Source organism: Eleginops maclovinus, chromosome 2, assembly GCF_036324505.1.
Source record: "Eleginops maclovinus isolate JMC-PN-2008 ecotype Puerto Natales chromosome 2, JC_Emac_rtc_rv5, whole genome shotgun sequence".
NCBI classification, from domain to species: Eukaryota; Metazoa; Chordata; class Actinopteri; order Perciformes; family Eleginopidae; genus Eleginops; species Eleginops maclovinus.
The window spans coordinates 9,403,725-9,427,087 of NC_086350.1; the positions used below are offsets into that span (position 1 = coordinate 9,403,725).

A 23,363-nucleotide genomic window follows, 5' to 3' on the forward strand; every position below is an offset into this window, starting at 1 on the left:
GTTCAGCTGACTCCTCCAGCTCTTCTGAGGGATCCCTCTGGTGCTCCGGGACCACTTTCAACATGTGGCCCCTAAGTCACAGGCCTCCTGTCTATGTAGTCATTTGTTCCAGTGAAAAATGGAAGCTTCACATGCCTGGGTCACCTCAAATTGTTCAAAGACAGAGTGAATCAGCCCTCAACTCTAAACATACTCAGAAAAGGCAACTGAGTTATGCTTCTCTTATTAACCCTATAATAAAATCCGACAGAAGAAGCACATCATCGCATTCTCAAAACAAAATATGCAAGTCGTCAATCCTAGATTTTTACTAGGAAAAACTTGCAGAACATAAGAAACCTCAGGAGGAGCAACATTAGAGGGATCCTGGACAGACAGGTGTGCAATATATGTTGAGAGTACAGAAGAGACCAACATGTCACAATCCCTCCTGTCATCACATAAAGCCCCTATAGACATCTGCTTGCTTTATAAAAAAAACAAACTGGGACACACCACCTTGTTCAGAGAGAGAACCTGATCCTGGTTTTGTTAGATCTTATTCTTCCCGCGTCCCACTCAGCTGGAAAGCAACAACATTACCGTGGGAGGTGACGGTTAAATAAAGCCCGGGGAGCATGTCTGTAAACAAAGAGGAGCCACCCTGAAACACCTCGGCTGTGTGTTGATATATTATACATCAGTATCACAATCACACAGAGAGAGAGGACGTGCTGCCGAGCTGACGGGGTGTAGAGAGCGCATGTTCTGCAGCCTGCGGGGTTTCCCTGCTGCTCTCATTCTGACACAGTCTACCTACTCTAGCTCCCACACTGCATAACAGGATGCTTTGCAATACCAACCTAACTTGTTTCTTTTACTTTGGTTTTATCATAACAATTGTTGTTGAATTGTTGTGCAGTTTTACTGCCATAAAACTGTACAACAATTCACCTCTCTTTACATTTACTTTCACCACTTTACACTATACATTTATATTGGATTAAATATTCCATTCATTGCACTATTATTTATATAATATCCTGCTTTATATTTTGTTAATTTCAATAGTGTTTACCTGTCTGACAGTTTATAGATTATTTATCTTCATAGTCAACTGTATATCTTTTCTCTAATGCCAGTTTATTTTTATTTCTATCTTTGAGATGTCGATACTTAAGAATTGTTTATTTATTTTTTATTTATAATTATTTTTCTATGCTTGTATTGAGTTACGCTGCTGCAACACAAAATATTCAGAGTTTGAGATTCATAAAGTAATTCTGATGTTATCATAACAACATTGCAGAGAAAAGAAAGATGCATGTGTTCTGAATTTGTTTTGTCACATCAGTAGCTTAATGAATCTTAATAAGGGTTTCAATTGAAGTTGCTAAAAATCTATTGTTGGACATTTCCTATTACATTCTAACCATTCACGTGATTCAATGTACACAAAGAACTGGTTAGAGTAAGAAACACTGCAGTTCAAAGTGTAAAAAAGCACGGTCAGGGTATGCACTGCTATTTTTCTGTACCGAGGATTAGGTTCAGGTTATTTATTCGTACCCGTAGGTACATTTGGTTCGCAGACAAAAAGAAAAGGAATCCCTTCTGACACACTCTAAAAACAAACATAGACACATCTTTAATAAAAGTACACCCTGCTCTGTCAAATCTCGGAACATTTATCAGAATCAGAATCAGAATAAGAAATACTTTATTTATCCCAAGTTGGGAAATGATTTTGTTTGTTAATACAATATGAAACATAACAAAAAATTAGAAACAAAATTTAAAACGTTTAAAAAGAAAGACACGAGTACAAACATGGACATTGAATATTAATAAATAAGTAAATAGGCATCTGTGTGACGCTCCTGTCATTTGTTAGTAAGTGAAATGCCTGCTGGGATAAAGCTGTTTTTATTCCGCTTAGTTCTACTATTTGGGACAACTAAGCTCCGGCCCGAAGGAAGAAGCTTAAAGGTCTCCTATCACGCTATATTTCAACAATATATTGTAGGGCCACATCTATACAAAACCTGTCTGTGAGGCCCCGGCAGTGGCGCAACTGGCTGGGGCACCTGCACCGTACGCCGGCGACCCGGGTTCGATTCCCGACCCGTGGTCCTTTCCGGATCCCACCCCGACTCTCTCTCCCACTTTGCTGTCACTCTCCACCGTCTTATCCGATTAAAGGCAAAAAGCCCCCAAAAAATATCTTTAAAAAAAAAACTGTGAAGTGTGTTGCTCAAAATACCAAACAGATCATGCCTCATCCCCCTCTATTTCAGCCCTGTTCCTGAAGTGCTGATTCTGTGACTGTAGCTTTAAATTTCAGCTGAGCTGAAGCTGGCCACGCCCCTTTGGATACTCAGCTAAAGCCTGCCGTGATTAAACGCCATATTATGTTCCAAACCACATCAAGCATTATTTCTGAAACACTCCTCAGTGTTTACCACTAGAACTGAGAAATTATATTATATATACAACAACTCTCAGTCCCTCCTGCAGACATCCTGCTGAACACACAGAGGTGCTGCAGAGAGGATTCAGCTCGCGATTGTATATTGCAGATGATAGGTTGGGACGTTGCCAGGAGTTCAATGTAAAGCCAGCCCACATTTTGGTTATTACGTCATAACCGAAGCAAATCTGGATCAGCTCGTTTGTACCCCCGTTTTAAGAGATGTGGGTAAGGAGGAAAAGAGAGAGGGTTGTATTTTCTGACACTTTGTTAGTCTTCTTACACACCGGGGAAACATATTTATGTATAAAAAGGGAGCTGTGGCTCCCCGAAAACTCTTTAGAGTAGAATGGATTAAACAGACAGTGAAGCAAACAGCCAGCTTCCTCTCATAGTGAAACATGTCTTTCAGGGAAAATAAGGGAATAAACTTCCATGTTGTTGCAGTAAAGCTTAATAGCTTCTCTGTTCATTACAACAGGTGATGAGAGCACTGCAGTAGACCTGACACCCCATAGCCTGCTGCCAGACACCCGAGGGACCTGTGACAGAGGCCTTTCCTGTATACAAAACACATGTAAACAGGATAAGCAGACTTCCATGACTCACGGATAATCACATTCACCATCAGCGTAGTTTTATATAGAGTAAACGCAGCTTAAAGAAAAAGCAGCCAGCATTAAACATAGCATCAGGCTGTCCTTAAAGAAAGTTAGAAGAAAGGGAGACTAATCCTGCAGAAAGAAAATGAACTTGTTCCCAACAGACTGGCATTGATTTCCTCTTCTGTACCAACTAATTGTAACGCAAGGTGGTAATTCAGATACACTTAAGACGGCAGAGCCATTCTGTTTGCAGAAAAGCTCTGAGACAAAAGAAGCAAGTGGTAAACCTACAAGGCAGCTCTTTGTGTTCTTTATCAAACAAAACAGATGCTTTTCTTTATAAAAATCCTCCCTACTAACTCAGGAAAAGTAAAAAGAAATGTCATACCTTGTTCGGTCACATTAGAAGAAACAGAAGAGAATCTCTCGGGGGAAAAAAAAAGTATTTTGCAACGCCTACGTACGACTAAAGCTTTAAATGATTCACTCTGTTGGAGCCTGACAATACGCTGCACCTAAGTGCAAACTAGGAAAAGAACAAATGAGCCACAGAAAAACAGAGGTGAAAAAACCCTCTCTGAACAAAGCGTTGTGATACTACATTATCATGATGAGGTTTGAATTGGTACATTCACCTGAAGCGATACTGCATGACTCAATATCCTCAGGCATATTGCACCACTGACATGGGCGGTGACTGAAATACAGGTGAAGCAACAGGGCAGGACAAAGTTTGGGATTGGAGGGAAATGAATCATAAAGCTTAAAGGATGTCACTGATTTGAAACTCCTGGACTCTGAAGTAAGTTCTTTTAGAACACTGCAGAATTCATTTAGATTATTTAGAGAGATGGTCCATTTTGATTTATTATGCCTCATGCCGGTCCGACTGTTGCCCAGCATGCATTTTCCCTAGCAGAGACCAAGCTACGGCCGTACAGCCTTCACTAAAACACTGGTGATCAGGTCAAACTGGGTCAGGTTTTTCATGAGGAAGGAGATGAGGCGGTTAAATTAGAGCGTTCAGGTTGAATCCAGAAGTAAGCAATATGTGTGTGATTGAGGGCTATCATTTGCAGCTTTGAAAAACAACAGAGGCTGAGCCACACGCACCCATAACCGAAACCATACTGCCTATTTTCTCCTTTTGTTTGACTTCAAGGTACCGTAAGACCTTTTCGTGTTTTTTTTTAAATGTCTCCACCTGAATGTGAAACAACATTGACAGCACCAGAGCGCCTTCATCCCGGTTTGATTAAATATATGTAATGTGTGCGGTCAGCTACAGGACAGCGACAAACATGAACACCAAGCTGCACACATATCAGTGTCTGTCTCTCTCAGGTCCAGCATAGCTCCAGAGTTGTCTATAATTTAAACAAAACGTGAATTTCTGTCAAACATTTTAAACAGGTCTGGTGTTATTTTGTTGAATGGTTGGTTCCAAACTCATACTGATGACATTCCCAAGTTCAATCAGCAGCTGAATAGTCGAGTTTTGCTGAGTTGCTGAACTCAGCCCAAGTCGGCCCATATTCCAAGGGTAAACATCTTTAAATGTTTGTCAACTGCTGCGGACACATGCAAGAGAATGTCAGCTTTTATGTATCGTATCGAAATGCTGCTGAGGAGTCTACTGAAAACTATCTTCATGTTTTTATGTTAACTTTGACTTTCAAACTTAGAACCAGATAGTTTCTGAAAATCACCAGTAATTTACTGAACACCTATACAAACCTTTCTACAAACTGTAGGACAGAACTCATTTGATTCAGCTTCCTGTTCTCACAGTTTCAAGTTAAATAGCATCACTATTCTATCTCAATTCTAACTTCTATATGAAAATGTTGCTGGGGACTTACAGATGTACAAACTGCCAAAAATGACAGCAATTTCTGTCAGGCCCAGTCCTGGCTATGTTTCTAAAACATGTTTTCAGAACATTTGGACAGTAGGTAGACTAAAGCTGGTCTTCGGATTGGCAGAGAGCCAGCTTCAGTCGTGCTTTAGTGCTTTGCAAAGAACACATTTCTTGTGTACACATATACACTGCCACACTGACTGACTAATGAGCCTCCCTCCTCCATGAATAAACAATGAAAACAAATCCAACAGCTCAGAATATCTTACGTCCACTTAATGCTCTTCCAGAGGAATACACAGAAACTTTTTATTGTTGTGAAGAAAGTTTTGTAAAAAAACAGAGACAGCATCAAGGAGCAGGGCTTCTATCAAACTCTAAAATCAGCTCTGACTAGGACTCAAAATATTCAATAAAACTTGAAGTTGAAGTTTTTACACAAACTCTCAGTTAAGAGTCGAACTTGAGCATGACAAAAACTGAGCCAACATTAATCTATTAAAGACACTGAAAAGTCTGGCATTCAAAGCACCACTTTTCATGTGTTATGACACCAAAGCATGCAGAGCGAGCTAGAAAATACACCAATACATATATAATTGTTCCAAAACTGATCCAAAAAGGGCACCATACTGAAGATGTCCCAACCAAAACAATCCAAAAAAGTGTTAAAAGTGTTCCAATCGAAACACATAGATAGAAACAAATTCACAGTATCTCAGGGCGACCTTAAAGGTCTTTTATTATGTCAAAACAAAACCTAAATACATTCTATCCTGTCCAGCAGTGGCTCAGTCAGTAGGGGCTTGGACTGGGAATCGTAGGGTTGCCGGTTCAAGTCCCGTAGCAGACATGAAATATGGAAAGTGGACTGTTACTTGGAGAGGTCCCAGTTCACCTCCTATGCCCTGCTGTGGTGCCCTTGAGCAAGGCACCGGACACCTCCAATCCCCCCCCCTCCCCCATTGCTCCCCGGGCGCTGCACGATAGCTGCCCACTGCTCCTAGTACTAGGATGGGTTAAATGCAGAGGACCAATTTCACTGTGTGTGCTCTGCTGTGTGCATGTATGTGACAAATAAACAGGGTTTCATCCACCGATTCTATCTTCTTCTAATTACTGTGATGTAAGACCAACAAAGTAGAAATGTCTTACATTTGAGAACCTTGAACCATCGTCTTTTAGCATTTTATTCTTGGAGGGATGAAACAATTGGAGTTTATCGCAAAGCTCTAATCACAACAGAGACTTTTCTCCCACATTTCACACTTTATGTATCATATCCCAGATAAAACATTACATCTATTACATCGGCACCAACAGCAATTCACTGTGATGTGAAAAAAAGTTTTTTGCAGACATCATTGTCACATTTATATCATGGCTCTACCAGTATGACATTTATACCGGTCATACACACACACCCACACACTCAATAGGGGGCATCATGAGTCCGCTGGCAGGTCGTAATAAAGCTGTCACAGTGGGGAGACGTTTCGAAACCCTCAATCTTACCTCTCCTTGATTGAGAGCGCTCAGAGCATCCCTCTCAGAATAGACGGTTGTGTTAATATGAGCCACCAGCAGAGGTCTTACAGCGGGCTCCCCCTCACAACCAGAGGAGGAGGAATGTCGGCACATGGGTTTGTGAATCGCATCACAGAGGTGGGAAGGCTGCATTTATCCCTGCGCAACCGTCGCTGATATTCAAACCAGGCTGTGGACTTGCAGAGACATCCATCCTGACTGCTGCAGAGATATTCTGCAGATCACACAGATGGATCACTCCGTGGTGCGGCCATCACTACCGTTATAAAGCTCTGTCAGCTCACTCCGCTGTGGCATCATTTCATACACTCACACACACCATCCAGCTGAAACTGCAAGCAGGCTGCAGCGAGCCGAGCTGCAGAGTCCAGAGGACACATTGACTCCATTGCACCTAGTGAAGGTACCAATCAGGTTTAATCACTGTTGGAAAGGTAGAGGTTTGTTTTAATGAGTCCCTGTCTCGTTTGTTTCTGCAGCTATGTGCACAAGTACACACGCATGCACAAACACGAGCGAGGGGAAACGTTTTACAAATGTCTACTGACTGGAGAGCAGGTTGTAGGGTTCAATTGTTGTAAAAGTATACATTTTGAAACAGCAAAACTATTTCAAAAAAGCTTACGATGAAGGATTCAACATATTTAAAGCAAAGGCGTTCCAAAAGTTTTAGTAAAAAAATGAAGGTGTTAAGTAAACATATACAGCTCCGGAAAAAAATCAGAGACCACTGCAAATGTTTCTTAAATCTTTATCTGTACATGTCTGGCAGCCATTCCAGTGTCTGTCCTGATCCAACACAGAGAAATGTTGTCAGTAGTTTAAAGAATACAATCAAATAAAACCAGAGAAACTGATAATGCTGCAGTGGTATAATTGTTTCCGGGGCTGTATGTTCATTAAATTCATGTTCTGTTAAAAGTTACTTCCCTGTATATAATTGTAATTGTATCTTTAATTGTATCATCCTGTGTGAATCCGTACTGTGCTGTTTTTCATTCTCTCTGTTGCTGCTTAAACTCCAGAATTTCCCCACGGGGATTGATAAAGGTACATCTTATCCTAAACCTGATTTAACAAATCTATCCAAGCGAGTGGAAACGCAGGGACAGACGGACAAATTGTTTTATAAAGATGTGATTATTCTATAGAAGAAAAGCAGTGAGAGCTCAGGGTAAATGTCGCATCCTAGCCGCGCTTTTCCTCTGAGCTCTCTGTACAGTAAATCACCTGACCTCAAACAGCAGGAAGCATGCAGCGCCTCACTTAGATCAAGGGATGCACGTTTAGTTTGTTTTCTCCAGGGTTTCAGTTTGCTGGACAAACAGCTTGTGTCATTTGTAATACTTTCAGTACTTTTTTTCCACAGTGCAGCACATTCTTCCTATGGTAGCTCCAGCGATGACATTAAGCGTGCGAGAAAACACCAGGGGTCCAATATCAATCCCAGCAGGAATACATCATTCAGAGAGAGACCTGGCGTGGAGTCCAATATTTGTTTAAGAGAGGACAGAGCGTGGGAGAGGCCTCTGACAGCAGGAGACCCACTGCCCAACAGTTGAGCAATAAGTGTGGTGTATTATCCAACCACTGCCGCCGTCTGCATCCCTCCCTGTCCCCAGAAAGAGAGCCAAATCCCCGGCAAGTAATACGCTGTAGAAAACATAGGTATTGTCGTTATGGAGATATTTTTCGGGGTATCTCTGTCTAATCAGACTGACGAAGACAGCTCAGAGAACTTGGTATTTTTTCAAGTTTTTGTGATAACCTGGATCCTATTTATATCTGTCAGCGCCCCATTTAGAAGCTAGATTTACAGTGCACTCAGGTCCTGATGGGCCTCACACCACCTGAAACCCCACAGACATATGAGAGGCATTGATAAGTAGCTGTAAAAGGCTGTTTCACTCTGGGTTATGATATTACATAAGGACTTTTAAGATAAATGGCTTCTAAAAGTGCCTGCACTGAAGATGGACAAGAGGAAAAGCCTAACAGTGCCTCTATTCTCTTCTAGATTCGATGAGACCATCAGAGATATAGTAAGGGTTATCAAATCAACAGCCAGCCACTTATTCTGAACAATATTGACACTCAGTATGAAATGGTGAGCGATATCAAAGGTAAAAGCATTCTAACATGTCGCTGAGCTCAAGAGATTGGATTTGTGAGAGGATTAAAAACTTAAGAGGGGAAGGCGCAGAATGAAACAATGTCCTGCTGATGCAAACATTATGTCTCGCCTGGAAGACATGTGCTGGGGGAGAGACAATTGTGGGACGTGAGATCTGCAGGGGGGAGCGAACAGGGCACGCTGTTGCCAGGAGAGAGGAGGGAGGGAGTAAGCCAAAGCAACAGGACCAGGAGGGTACCATATTAATCCCTCCATCACTGCTAAATGGAAACCTTGGCAGCTAGCAGCACTAACATTAACCCTTTACTCCATCTCTGGCACAAAGCGATATATTAGCGGATAATTGTTATGAAGGTGTGATCCCTGTGAGAGTAGAGGTCTGGAAGTGAGTAAGACACATTTAGTTGCTGAGTTTGTAGCAAATGGTTTCAGGAAATAGTGGGCTGTTCCAGAGCCCTCTGCGGACATTTTAACATGATGCTCCAGAAGCTCACAGCTGTAGAACATTTGAGCAGAGTGACGGCTTCCAAAAAGCTTCCTAATCATCACGGACCATCTGGAAAACAACTGGGCCATGTACTGTCCACTGGGCTGAGGGAGACGGAAGGGAGGAATAGAGGGAGAGATACAGTGAGGAGGTGAAAGCTTTGCCAGGGCAGGATGGTGTGTACGGGAGCGCTGTAAGAGATATCCATCGCCCAGCTCACAGAGCTCATCATGATCTGAGCATTTCAGGAGGAAATACAAGATGCTTTCCCCCTGCACGGATCAGCTCTCTGCAGCATCTCACTGTGTGTATTGTAAAGATGGCGGCTTTTCACTCAATATTGAGTTCCTTAACTAACCAGGCCTTTTAGAAGCAGTCATGGGTGGGATGGGTTTTTAAGAACCTTAAACATCAGAGGAGAGCAGGGATACTAGACACTTAGAGAGTGGACCACTTCAGTCCAGTTCTGAGGTCTTTACACCGGCTTCTTGTCTGTCAAAGGATTGATTTCAAAGTTCTGCTGCTGGTTTATAAAGCATTGGCTGGTTTAGGCCCAAAATACATTTCAGATCTCCTGCCACATTATAAACCATCCAGAACTCTCAGGTCCTCTGGGATGGGTCAGCTTTCTGTGTTACAATTAAAAAAAGGAGAAGCAGCTTTCAGTTCACAAACTCCCAGACCCCTGCAGGTCTGCTGCTACTCCTACTACTTTTAAATCCAGGCTGAAAACATTTTTTTTTGCCGCCGCTTTTAATTGAACTGTTGTTATCTAACATTGCACTGTAACTTGTATTCATGTATTTTATACCCGTGTTATGTTTATTTTATTATCTTGCTTTTTAATGACTGTTTTTATCATTTGTTTCTTCTGCACTATTTCTAAATGCTCTTAATGTCTGTTATTTTTGTGAAGCACTTTGAATTGCCTTGTGTTCTTGCCGTGCTCACTTTTCCAGCTATATATCCTTCTCCTTCCCAACTATAAGAATGGACTACAGAGGTAAGTGGACTGGATGAAAGACGGTGCAGAAAGACAAAGAAGTTCTTGAAAAATACACATTGTGAGGAGTCCATCCAAAGAGTTATTCTTGAATAAGTGTTGGCATATTCTCAGATGTAGACCCAATGGTGTGTGGAATAGCAGACCAACAGAATGACCGCACCCCCCCCATGAAGGCCTGGCACAACATAGGCAGAGGAGGGCTCATTGCAGATTATTGCAGGGATTACTCAGGTTCAACAGCTTTATCAGCCTTAAATCAAAGACCCCACAGGAGTGAGAGGATTTAAGAGCAGAGAATTAAAGAAAGATGCACCCAGCCCAATAAAGCCAAGACATACTGACATTCAATCAACATGCAACGGGGCCTTTAACCTGTTCTGTAGGGCTGGGCGTTAACCATGCGCACAGTTGGAGGTTTGAGAATAGGCTTGTGCCCTCAGTGACTAAAATTGGAACAAAAAAGATGCATCTCTCAGATTAAACATAGTGAGCCATCACCTGATAGCAACTGGGACTACAACAGACAAAGAGTCTCTTGATGAATTTAAAAGCAGCCATGCCTTAAGTTCTGAATCCTGGAAAAGAATCCTTCCCACAAGAGGAACAAGCTAATATTAGGGTGTGCAAACAACAAGGCATCCCAAACCCCTCAGACACAGACGACAGCACGAGGAGGGCTGGGCCTGATGTGGATTTTCACAGAGAAACTGTCTTAATCAGCACCTGGGGGGCCACTGACATCAGAGGATCTCTCACACACATGTTCACACTCACAGCATCCAAACACCAAAACACACACTTTTTCTACCAGTGCTAGCCAGATGGCGGAGACCCCACAGGGACTGGGACTCGTGAGAGCGGTTTGAGCGGCGGTCTGTCTCCCGACAGAGAGCTGTGGAGCTACAGACGGGGATGATGAGCAGCAGATCCAGGTCTTCTGGTCCTTCTCTTAAATCACATCACACACACGGGGAGCTGAATGAGAGCGAGCTCTGACAGAGTGAGTGAGTCAGCAGCTACAGCCATCAGAGCCTCCCCCTGCCGAGGGGGGGAGAATAAACACTCTCAGAGCTTTGCCGTTTGAACAACACGTTGTCCCTGGTGTGCCATTTGTTAATGTGAGCCATGTGTTTGGGAACTTATACGTCTTTTCAAACATATTATTGCATACAGGCTTCAAGAAGAGGATCACTAGTTCAACACTGAAGACACATCATTCAGACACTTTTAATATTAAATCAAAAAGTGATGTAGGTAGAGGCAAACATCCCTATGACACAAAGCAGACTGTATTACTATGATAGACCTGTATACTCACATAACACACAGTGAGCAATGTTTGTATTACTCTATGGAGATTCCACAAGGAAGATAAAAGGTGAATTTAGACTTTTTTTAATTAAAGGTCTCATATTACGCTATATTTCAACAATATATTGTAGGGCAATATCTATATTCTATACAAAACTTGTCTGTGAAGTGTTTTGCTCAAAATACCAAACGGATCACCTATTGTAGCATGCCTCATCCCGCTCTAATTCAGTCCTGTTCCTGAAGTGCTGATTCTGTGACTGTAGCTTTAAATTTGAGCTGACCTGAAACTGACCACGCCCCTTTGCAGCGCATGCAGCTCTCTGTCTGAAGAGAGATGTTTCTGACGGAGAAACTCAGCTAAACGCTGCCGTGATTAAACGCCATATTATGTTACAAACCACATCAAGCATTATTTCTGAAACACTTCTCAGTGTTTACCACCAGAACAGATACATTATAATATATACAACAACTCTCAGTCCCTCCTGCTGAATACACAGACACACAGAGGTGCTGCGGAGGGGATTTAGCTCACAGACTGTATATTGCAGATTATAGGTTGGGACGTGTCACGTGGTTGGGATGTTGCCATGAGGTCAATATAAAGCCAGCCCATATTTCCGTTATGACGTCATAACCGAAGCAAATCTGGATCAGCTTGTTTGTACCCCCATTTTTAGAGATGTGGAAGGGAGGAAGGGAGGAAAAGAGAGAGGGTTGTATTTTCTGACACTTTGTGAGTCTCCTTACACACCGAGGACACATATTTATGTAGAAATGACAGCAAAAAGTGCATTTTGCATAATAGGGGATATTTAAGTTGTCTTTGTGTTTGGATTCTCTCTTGTAGCTTAAGTTTCTTCCAGCTCGCAGGAAACTCTTCTGCCCGTGGGTGTGAAGGAGGTGGTATGTCTTTGAGTGGTGAGCTTTCCAGTGTTCCCTGCCCCTCACCTTGTGTGCTGGGCGCCTTGCTGCGGCTCCGGCAGAACAAATGAAAGAAAGCGGCTCTGCTCGTTGTTTTTATAATACTTCTCTCCGAATGCTTCAAGGTGCTGCCAGCCAGGAAAGATTCACCGGGGGAAGCAGAGCCCGCTGTGAATGTGGACTGTGAATTTAATTGAAAGAAAATGCAAAAAAGAAGAACATATGTGTGCGTTGCCCCAGCAACCCCTGCACAGGAGAGGGTTAATTAGGTTTGAATGGGTACGTTTCAGCAGTGGGAGTTAACTGGTAACATAGTGTGACACTCGGTGCCTTAGGGTTACTACAGAGCAACCTCTTCATAGAAGTTGCTCATTTCTACACTTTGTTTCTGTTTGGCCCGACACTGTAACGACGCCATGCTGCCTGAACACTTTTATGAATCATTCCATAAATAAAGTTCATTATGGCTATAGTTTTGTGCATTTTTGTATCTTGCATGTCATTTTTAAATGAAATACCACACACACAATGCACTATGGAACCACGGCAGAGCTGGTAGAGAGGAAGTAGTTTGCATGCTGATTATCAATGCTGGTTTAACAGATGCACGGTTGATGAAATCCATTCTTAAGGTGTCCCAATTTACAATGTTAAACCTGCCAGCTCATCAGTCACAACTATTTCCTGTGCACATGGTATTAAAGGTCCCCTATTAAGCGACAGTCACAGAATCAGCACTTCAGGGCTGAAATAGAGGGAGATGAGGCATGCTACAATAGGTGATCTATTTGGTATTTTGAGCAAAACACTTCACAGACAGGTTTTGTGTAGATATGGCCCTACAATATATTGTTCAAATATAGCATGATAGGAGACCTTAAACAGATGACTCCATACACAGAAAATGTATTCACACTACACTGAAGGTTGACCATGTAGTCACAATGCTCTTACCTGCTGCAACCATGCTTTGGGATCAGAGAATAAAGCCCTGTGATTGGTCACAGCTTTGTTTACACTGGAGCAGTTGATTTGATGCACCTGAGCAGGAATTTGAACCATAAAGTCAATATTTCACCTGATTGAGTTTAATAAGCGAGAATGCAGGGATTACATACGGTATATAGCCTTATCTTGCATTTCATTTGAAACATTTCCAACCACATGCTCACCTCTCTAACACTTATAGAGTTGCATAATGGTCTGATAAGGCTCTGCTAACAGACAAAAGCTTGGATTCTTCCTAAGAGAGAAGCACAAGCCTTTAAAGTCTGCTATAGCTGTATGGAAGGTTGACAGGTGCTCACATCATGTTTTCCATCAAAAGATCGAGACCTCCACTACAGATAAAGCCACTGCAAACCCCCACCAACAGAAACGTTAACAATCCCAGCTCTTTCCTCAAATTGTCCCTGAGCATCTGGGATTTTTTTTACTCACTTTAGCTGATGTCACTCATGAAAACAAATCCCCTATGCCTGACGTCTAATCCATTCTTCAGATGTCTGATAAGATGCCTCATTTCACTGATGCCCTGAAGTGTCAGTCTCTGAAGTGTCGGCTGCAGAAATAAAACTTGGAAAGAGGCGAGAAAGCAAGGCGAGAAGAGAAAAGCTGATGTGGACAAGCTGATGGGAAGTGACACTTTGAAATTGAATTATTTGCTTGTAAAAAAGCTAAAGCTAGAAAACTATTCATTTGGTTTCTTAGATTGTCATGTTTTATAATTGGAAGGGTAACTTAATTGATGATCGGTATGGAGGTGTTGTACACTGAACGATAGCAGATAAGTGTTTAAAGGAGTGGAGCATTTAGCAGCAGAAGAGCCAGATATTTCCCTCACGGAGCGCTGAAGAAGCTAAAAGAGATTGAATATTGGACTAAAGATTGACTGGTGTCGAGAAACACATCATCCAATGAATGCTTATGTTGCTATGTGTCCGCTGGATGTTCAAATGAGAAGTTATGTGCTCACACATTTGCTGATTTAAGGGGAAACTCTCTGACAGCAGCTTCATGAAATCTTTTTCGGAGTTCAAACAACAACTCATCATTCTGAATATGAGTCACAGAAAAGTCGTTTTTACCACATTAGGACAAACAGAGGCTCTCATTGGTTTGAAGAAAACACAGTCATCCAAAAAGAGGATTTGTTTATTGATGTTTTAGTGACAATTAACCCGACTGAATATTGATCCCCGTGAGAGCATCCGGAATGCACTACTTTTTAAATGTGCAGTCAGCAAGTGTGTGGACTTTCAAAGCCCAAAATGAGCCAACAGCTGAACAGAGATCGAGCTGATGAAATGTTTTTATCATAGCTGGGCAAATCTGTTCTGAGTGATGAATGCAGCAGCTATAGAAGTTAACATCTCAGTTCAAGTGGAGGTCACAGAGCAGATTAGTACAATATTTATGTTTCTAGTTTCTTTATAATGATGATAATCCCTGGGAAGCAGTTAATTTCCCACACTAACATAATGCTACCAAATGAACCATTAATAACTGGGCAGCGATAAAGCACGACTCTTGCTCTGTAGTACTTTGAGGGTTGTGAGTCTGCTCCTGTAATTATGACGCACTCATTATTCTCTGAAAAAGCTCCAGCTATCTCATTGTGTCACCTGCATCAATTAGCCCTGACTCCAGCAGTTTCACCTCCTATTACAGACTGCATGAGACAAGAATAGCAAACAAGGAGAGGGAGCTGTCAGAAGATCTGCAGCGGTCTGTTCATAAACATAATTGCTGTTCATGCATCCACGAGGCAACGATTGATTTTGTAATCATGGTCATCACTCTCCTACCAAAATATTAGTAAACCTTGTGGGAACTTCCTCCTCCTGATAAACACTTCTGAAAGGTCGTCACAGGTCAGCAGTGCTCATTAGCACACAGCGACAGACCAACATTTGAACAAAATGCTGCTTCAATTGCCTAAATCATGATCAAACTGAAGCTTAAGTTAAAATATGGGATTACGTGTTACAGAGATAAACTAGAAGACACAAATCTGCCAGATGGCACGCTCATGAAAACGCTGTTCTCATCACAAACAAAAACAAACTGACCCGATGCTGCACTCTGGGTGGCTGCAGAGTGTCGTTGACCCGGGAGAGGCATACAGAGAAATGTCATGGAAATGAAATGTCCGTATTGCATGCTTCACAGAGCGTATGCAGCTTACAGTCTGAACAGATGCATGATGTCTTCAGTATTGGAGAGCCCAGCTGCGGGTCTCTGCACATAAGTGTAGTTCAATAAGAGATAAGCCTCCCAGCTCTGGACAAAAGGTACCGAATAACACACAGGTTCATCTGAAGGGGAAAGAGTTACTCGGATGTGTGGATTATTTTCAGCAGCGGCAGAATGGCTTGATGGAAATGAGTGTTCCCTGATTTCTGAACGCAGTTTTAAGAGCAGGACCGAAAGTTGAATGCAATATGACTAATGGACGGTTGCTATTGACCCGTCCTCAATGAGCCAGAGCAAATGTATTTTATGGGTATGGACAAAAACAAACAGGCCCCATTAAAAAGAAAAATAATAGCTGAGCACAGCCTCAACACAATGACTTTAATGAAATGTCCGTCTGTGAATGAAATGAAGAGGCTAATGGTTTGCAGATTTACACCTCCTCATTATCTCACTCTGTTGGTTGTAAAGGAAGTACTGTCCGGTTGACACATAGCTCCCCAAACTAAAGAGAGCTGTGTTGGCATTGGGCCACCTGAAAAAAAAAAAAACCCCAGCAACTCAAAAGAGAGTGCTCAGTCTGAGGAGAGCAATAAGCCATGACTGATTCAATTACCATGTGACCTTCACTCATTCAAAACGCACAGTGCCGTAAAAGAATCAAATCTTTCTGATGCCTCTGGTTAACACTTTCGCACCAACAAGAAGCACCTTCCATGCGTCCAAACACCACCCTGTCAGAGGACAGGCTACGTCAGCACAATCTGTTTCTTGATGCTCACCACGATGGTAACAGCCAAGCCACGCAGGCAGCATGGGACAGGGCCAGATCCTTTGGCTCAAAACAGACCCGAGTCATAGCAATGACTCAATGATCCAGACAACAAGAGGAGAGTTTATTTACATTCAAAATGCAAAAACTGAGGCAATATCAACGATACTAAATCTATGACAACATAATGATATCCTACTGTATAACATCAAGCATCTCCAGCTCCCATCGGCCTAATGTTCTTGGAAAGTTTTCACAGGCTTTTATTGGCAACCTCACACAAAGCCTCAAAATGTCCCGAGTCTTGTCCAAGACTGTTATCACATAAACTTGTCAACAAATCTCTAAGTCAAAACAATGAGTGAATGACATGGTTTAACATCGACCACTTACTCAAGCACATCTTCATTACTGGATACTGACAAATTGAGCCTTGAATTGACAAAAAGTGTTCATCAGCCAGCTCGATGACACAGTACACATGCAGTGACCGTGCAACTGGAATTCTGAACGCTTTTGTAAAGTAAACAACACAGAGGAAGCTCATGGGCCAGTCCCAGTATGCAGCCTGGGAAAATGTGTCCCACTAAAGCGGTCCAAACAAGCCTCTGTCACATGTGGGCTAACTATCTGTCCTGCACCCACAGAATCTGCATCCGTTTATACGCTTCCCACTAAGCAGGCTGTACAGTATGTCGTATGCCTTCTAGTATTTTCTGCGGGCCCACAAACATTTGTTATACAGGCAATGTAAAATCAGATCATTTGTTGAGCTCACAGTTTAGCTTTTAGTTAATTCCTTTTGAGCAGTGTTCCAAAATACATGACAGCTATTATAGGTATGTGACATGCTCCACTAAAGAGTGACAGGGGAATAACAGACAATTGGGGTTACTGTTTCGTTAAAGGTCAAAACAAGGATATATCATAGGGTTGTTTCTCGGTGTTTTGGTATCTTACTAGCAAACAGACTTTGTGACAATTAGTCGAAAAAATAAAGGATTCAATTTTGTTCACCTGCTTCAAATGATGGAAGAAAAACAAATAGAACATCAGAGCATGGTGGCTGTAAATTGTCCTATCTAGTTGGTCGAGGAATCACTAAGCTTCCTAATAGAGTGGCACAGGGATGACGTATTTTTGTAGGCCGAACCGGAAGTAAGCTGCGCATGGGTTCCCTCGACCAAAAAGCAATGTGATTTCTCCATAGGATTTTTGGAATATTGTTTAAAAAAAAATAAGATCTGTGGAAAATGAACCTGTTTGATAAATGCATGTTTTGTTCAGCCGGATAATGTCCACGTGTCTACTCTACTCTTATCATTTTCGATTTATACATCTAATCGCCAGAAGCAAAATGGTGACGTTATGCTATAAACGAACTACAGACGAGTAGGCTACAGCAGGGTCGCACGACTTCAACGTCACGGCAAAGTAAGATCGTTTCAACTGACTTTTGCGCGCTTGCATAATTTAACAAAGCTTTTCCTTTTAGCCACACTTAATTAACTAGAAGTCATGGCTGTTTTAAACAAACTTAGTGGGAGTGTTTACATGTCCTCGACAACTTCTGCAGTCCTATTCAACCATCGTTTTTCAGACACATAAACTCTTCAAAAATCACTAGTGGGGGGGTGGGGGTCACTGCTGATGTATTTAATGTGGTAGAACAAAACGTGATCCGTCTCTTAAATCTGTGTCAACCACAGACCCTATTTCGAACTATTTTCCAAAATCCTTCGGAGAAATCCCACTGACTCTGGCCCTGTCTTGATTCGCACACTTCTGCCCTTCGGACACTGACTTTGGGGGCTTAGGGCGTTCACACTGGCAAAATCGGCAGAGTTCAGCGCACTAAAAGTACCCGGATGGTGCCCCTCAGATGGAAAAAAATTGAGTGTGAAACGATGGACACTTCGCGCACCTCACGGGCGCCATCTTGGCTACGTAGCGGAAGAGGAGGAGCGCTGGGCTGCTTTCATGCGTGTATGCTAAATGTTTACGCACATTCCCCCTCCCTCCCCTCAAAATGTCAAATTTGCATACCAGCTCGCGTTCAGCAAGTAAACGCAGTATCCTCCCACGATTGCGGAGACGGTGAAGTTTCCACATGGGGTGGAGAAAGGGGTAGACCAAGGAGAGAAAAATCACCAAAACCACACTCATTTTTAATTTTTGCTCATGTAGGTTTGTTTACAAATGTAGTTTATTTTTGCTAATGTTTCGCGGGTTTAGAGTCGCAAGCAGATTTGCGTTCGTCACTTCCGCCAGGTGCTTAACGTTAAGTGCTGTCCCGAATCGAACACTTATCAGCGAAGGTGCGCACCACAGATGTCAGTGCTCTGCAATGCAGGACCCTGAACCTCAGTGCACTGTTAGTGTCCGGTTCGAGACATAGCCAGACGAGGCAACCGGAAGTGGTAAAACGCGAACTCACTTCCGGGTTTTACCACTCGTTCCTTAACTGCTCTATACTATCGAGATGACAGAGGAGTTTTAAATGATTGTAATCGCACAGTATAACAATAGGATCACTGTCATCAATGTCATGATACAGAGAGCAAATACATACAATAGGCTATATCAGATAATATGCATATATATTTAGTAGTGAAATATAACGGTTTTGACTATTTAAATCATCTGATCTGTCCATGTATCTCCTCAAACCTCACAGTGTTCTCTGAATCCTATGTTAAACCTGTGTGTACACTAAGTTTATCTTGTATTTTGCACACAGCATGGTGAGCTCTATTGACAGCTAAATAACCTGTAGACGAGTAAAGGAAATCCGACAAAAAAACGCAGCAAATTTAAGGACAAAACAGCTGAATTCAAATAAATACACTGTAAAATGTATCTTGTGCATGCAATCAAACCGTTTTTTCATAGCGATAAGTCTGCAACCTGTTTTTAAACCTGCGTCATCACTGTTCCAGAATCCCATTGGTCAATTAATGAACGTTGTACCCTGAGTCTGTTTTGAAGCACTATGATAGAATACTGGAATATATAAAGGTACTGCTTTTCAGAGGGACTGCCTGGCAACCTGCCACATGAAACTACTCAAATTCAGGAGGAATTGGAAGACTGAGCGAGAACCCACCGAGGATAATAAGCCGTAATATCCTGTCTTCAATCATACCAATCTTGTGTTCTGACAGAGATATTCATTTGCAACATTTCTCTGACTGCTGAATATGAGGGGTATATGGGACGATCATAATAACACACCATATAAAACTACTTCCTCGGACATAAAACATTCACATGATGAATCAGGGACGACTGAATGACAGCGCTTGTGATCTCAGACTGAGCATCCGGCAGCCATGGAGGGGAAAATATTAAATGTACAGTAGTTCAGGGACTTAAAGCCAACTACGAATGTAAATATTGTGGATCCTGGTTTTCAAAAAGAGAGGGACATAATCTGAACAAATCAAAGAGCTTTCATGGACATGGAAGAGATATAAATTTCCTCCTGCTCCTATAGAACCAACAGATGGGCGTGTACTCTGGATAGGAGGTTCAGACAAATCAACAGGGAGACTTTAAAGAGGAAGTCTTTTTAAGGTCCTATAATACTGTAGGTTGGCATGCACCTGCGGAATATTTTCCAGCATCTATTTAAAACAAGTTGTCATTTTAAACTGTGAGCAAATTATATAAACCCAAACAATGAGGATCATATTTTGCGGATTAATAACTGTCAGAAAACGACAACACGTTGTAATTTGGCTCAACTCTCCCAAGTAGGCTTAGCTCTGAGCAAAGTAAGTCTGAATAAATAAAAACAGCTCACAAGAAGAGAGCCACCCCACTCTGCCCGTGTCTATCTAGTATTTGCACAACAGCCCTGTGCAATCATTAACTTAAGAGATAGGCTTTCTACAGTACAGCAATTTGGAGTAAAGGTTCCAAATGTACAACCATGACAAGTTATTTATAACACAAACAATGTTTTCAGGAGAAGTCGCGCAGTAGGAGGGGGTTTTCCTTTATCTGAGTTTTATCCCCATGTTGCAATTATGGTGACACGAAAAAGGGGAAGGGCCTTGAATTTATATTGCCTGGTCAGGGTGTTTGTCATGTAGAGGGAGGGTTTACACTCACTTGATAAAACATCGCGCACCCTCGAAAGTAAATCCTTCTTCCCATCCAGTCGGTAGGTCTGTAGAAGAGAGAGATGCGGACAAAAGCATTGTAACATAAACTGTTGGAACAAACAGATGTTGTGTGTATTAAAGCAACTAGGGCCATGCACTACCAGCTGTTTGTTCACATGCTTAGATGCAGAGCTGCGAAGATTCGTTGATTAAAATATAGGTTCCTTTTGAAAAACAATTTCAAAATCACAGAGAAACTCAAAATATGATAATTGCTTAAAAAAAAAAGGGTAGAAAAAACGACCCCTCGGCACTGCCCAAATCTGAATGTTGCATCATTGAATTGCTTGCTTTGTATGACCAGTCATTCAAATCCAAAAATGTTCTATTAACCATCACAAAGGCAAATAAAAGCAAAGAATTGTCACAACTGGATTTGCAAAATATCTGTCATTTGTTTGTGAAATGTTACTTTACAAATGAATTTTGTGGGCATAGACAAATCAACAAGTCAAGCAATTGTTTAATCTCAAAATACTTCGACTGTGGGAAATTCTGAATGTCATTTTTCGCTATTTTTGACATTTTTATAGACTTGGGTGATTAATCGGGGAACAAATGGTTAGTTGCAGAGCTACTTGGATGCAGCAGACACTTAATAACAGGAGTGGGAAAGCTCTGCAGAGACTGATGGTTATGAGGAGGCTGCATGGTGATTCCACCAGTGAGACAAATTGCAAGGAGCTAGTTATGTCCATATAGCACACTGCGTATAATATCGGTCAAGAGCTTACTGAAATTGGGTTGAAGCTGTTTGATGTAAATGTGCAACTATTACAACTGAAGCTCCTGTTGCTGTTATACCTGTCAAACTGGCTGTCTCTGAATATGTTTAGGGCTAACGTTAGTAAACAGGAAACGACCAAAATTAAATAAAATGCTTCCGATATTAATGACATGCTGTTCGTACAAGTCGTGGTTTTACGACTTCACGCTTAACGTCCACCACTCGTCAACTTCACTTAAAACAAATAGACTGAAGGCTGACGACGAGTAAGTGGCACGAGCAGGGCAGAGGTGGGAACGAGAGGGCTCACTTCTCACAGCACAAAAAAAAAAACACTCGTGTATTCAAACACGCAGCGTGCATGTCACCTGTATATCCCTATCTCCCAGTGTGGGAAGTGTTGGGTGTGGGGTTACGCTCAACAACAACACATGACAGCGGACATGTTACGCACAACACAGAAACTTGACAGCCGTTCAGTGCACCTCACCTGGAGTTTTCCTGTGCCCGGTTATTACCGCCTCGCCACTCACTGGATGCAGCCAGGTTGTACTCTTGGCTTCTTCGCTGTTGAGAGAGAGGGGCAAAGCAAGGCGTTCATTAACACACGGTGACTTTGTTCGAAAACGGGTGGACATTAGTTGAGACTATGAAGGGATAGTTACTTAATGAAGAAGACCCGTCCATCACGAGTAACCCCATAACTCCAGGAAGACGGGAGGCACGAAATCCACTCGGGTTGTAGGTCCGCCGCCATGTCTGGCAATACTGTATGACAACCGCGCGGCTCCGCTCTCAGCAGCGCGTACACGGAAACCTTGGCAACGGCGGTTAGATGAGAGGAGGGCAGACAGGTATACGTTTGCCTCCGACATTATTTCATTGCAGTGGTGTAAAGTTACTAGTACAATTACTCAAGTACTGTACTTAAGTACAATTTTGTGGTATTTGTATTGCACTTGAGTATTACAATTGTTTTGCTACTTTGTTCTTCTACCACACTACAATGCAGAGGTTAATATTGTACTCTTTCTCCACTACATTTATTTAATACCTTTAGTTATTTCTTAAAGATTTTGATTAATAGTGTGAAATATAATCAAAACTTAAATACGACTTAAGTTACACATGGAGTAACATCCACAAGCACAAGTTACCCAGCAGCATACAAAGGAATTAAAACTAGCCGCATCTTTACCAGCTTTGTTAAACACATAAATGCATCAATAATTAGGATCAAAACATATGATATTCTGAAATGGACCAATTTGCATAATGAGTCTTTTAACTTTTGGGAATAACATTTTGAATGCAGGACTTGTACTTGTAACAGAGTATTCCTACACACTGGTACTTCTGTGTTTACTTAAGTACAAGATCTTAGTACTCTATTTAATTGACAATATGTTTGAATACACACATTGACGGACATCAAAATACACTTTCGTATAATGTTGCTTTAAATTATGTTTTTTTCTGTTGTTTCAATGTTGAATTGTTTTTGTTTCTTTTGTGAGGATGTGAATGACCATTGTTTTTTTCCTGACAGTGTTATTGTTGTCTTTTCCTCTGCTGTGGATTTGCATTGTTCTTAACAAAGACACCGCTCTGTAGTGGGGGCAGGGCCAGATAAACCTGCCCTGGTGCCCCAGGGCAAAATTGATCTGCTGGACCTTGTTTATTTTATGCTGCATATTGTCTACATACTCTCCCTACTGCTTGCTGTCTAATAAAGTTTAATAAAATACAAATAAAAACATTGGAAACAAATATACAGGCACAAAACTCAAAAAGTGAAAGTCTGAAACCTTTTGGCATAGTTGCCCTCCTTAAGATGGTGCTTTTAGGTATGGTGATAGCACGAGCCCCCTTGAGACATCATGTCAGATGGTACCGCTTTAATGATGCATAATCCAAACCAAATGATCAAACGGCAAAAACCAGCTGACAAATAGTTAGCCTGCAGCTTATTTCGTGCCTGGTGTTCTGACTTGGGGCAGTTGCCGGCTTTGCCTGGTTGGTAATTCAGCATTGCATGATAGTATAGACTGACACACAGAAGCACACCCACTTATTACTCTACCTTTAGATTCTTGGTCTCTGCTTTCTGTCGGTCATTGTGCTATGAAACTGCAGCGTCAGCCTGTCACACCATACAAAGAAAAGTCATAC

The 23,363-nt window shown here is 41.9% G+C and overlaps 1 protein-coding gene across 10 annotated transcripts in view; it reads right to left on the bottom strand.

The window, feature by feature from the left end:
* LOC134879231 (pleckstrin homology domain-containing family A member 5-like) overlaps positions 1-21,948 on the bottom strand; it is a 78,796-nt gene extending 56,848 nt beyond the window's left edge. For 9 of the 10 annotated variants that reach the window (XM_063905632.1, XM_063905682.1, XM_063905692.1 and 6 more), the window contains exons 1-3: positions 21,857-21,948; positions 21,682-21,758; positions 20,412-20,469 (exon numbers count right to left, since the gene is read on the bottom strand). In XM_063905632.1, coding sequence (XP_063761702.1) covers positions 20,412-20,469; positions 21,682-21,758; positions 21,857-21,948 — 227 coding nt within the window. Of the gene's footprint in view, positions 1-3,442; positions 3,582-20,411; positions 20,470-21,681; positions 21,759-21,856 lie in introns of those variants that run through there. The other variant, XM_063905719.1, reaches the window with a different exon arrangement.
* Between the last annotated feature and the right edge of the window lie 1,415 nt (positions 21,949-23,363).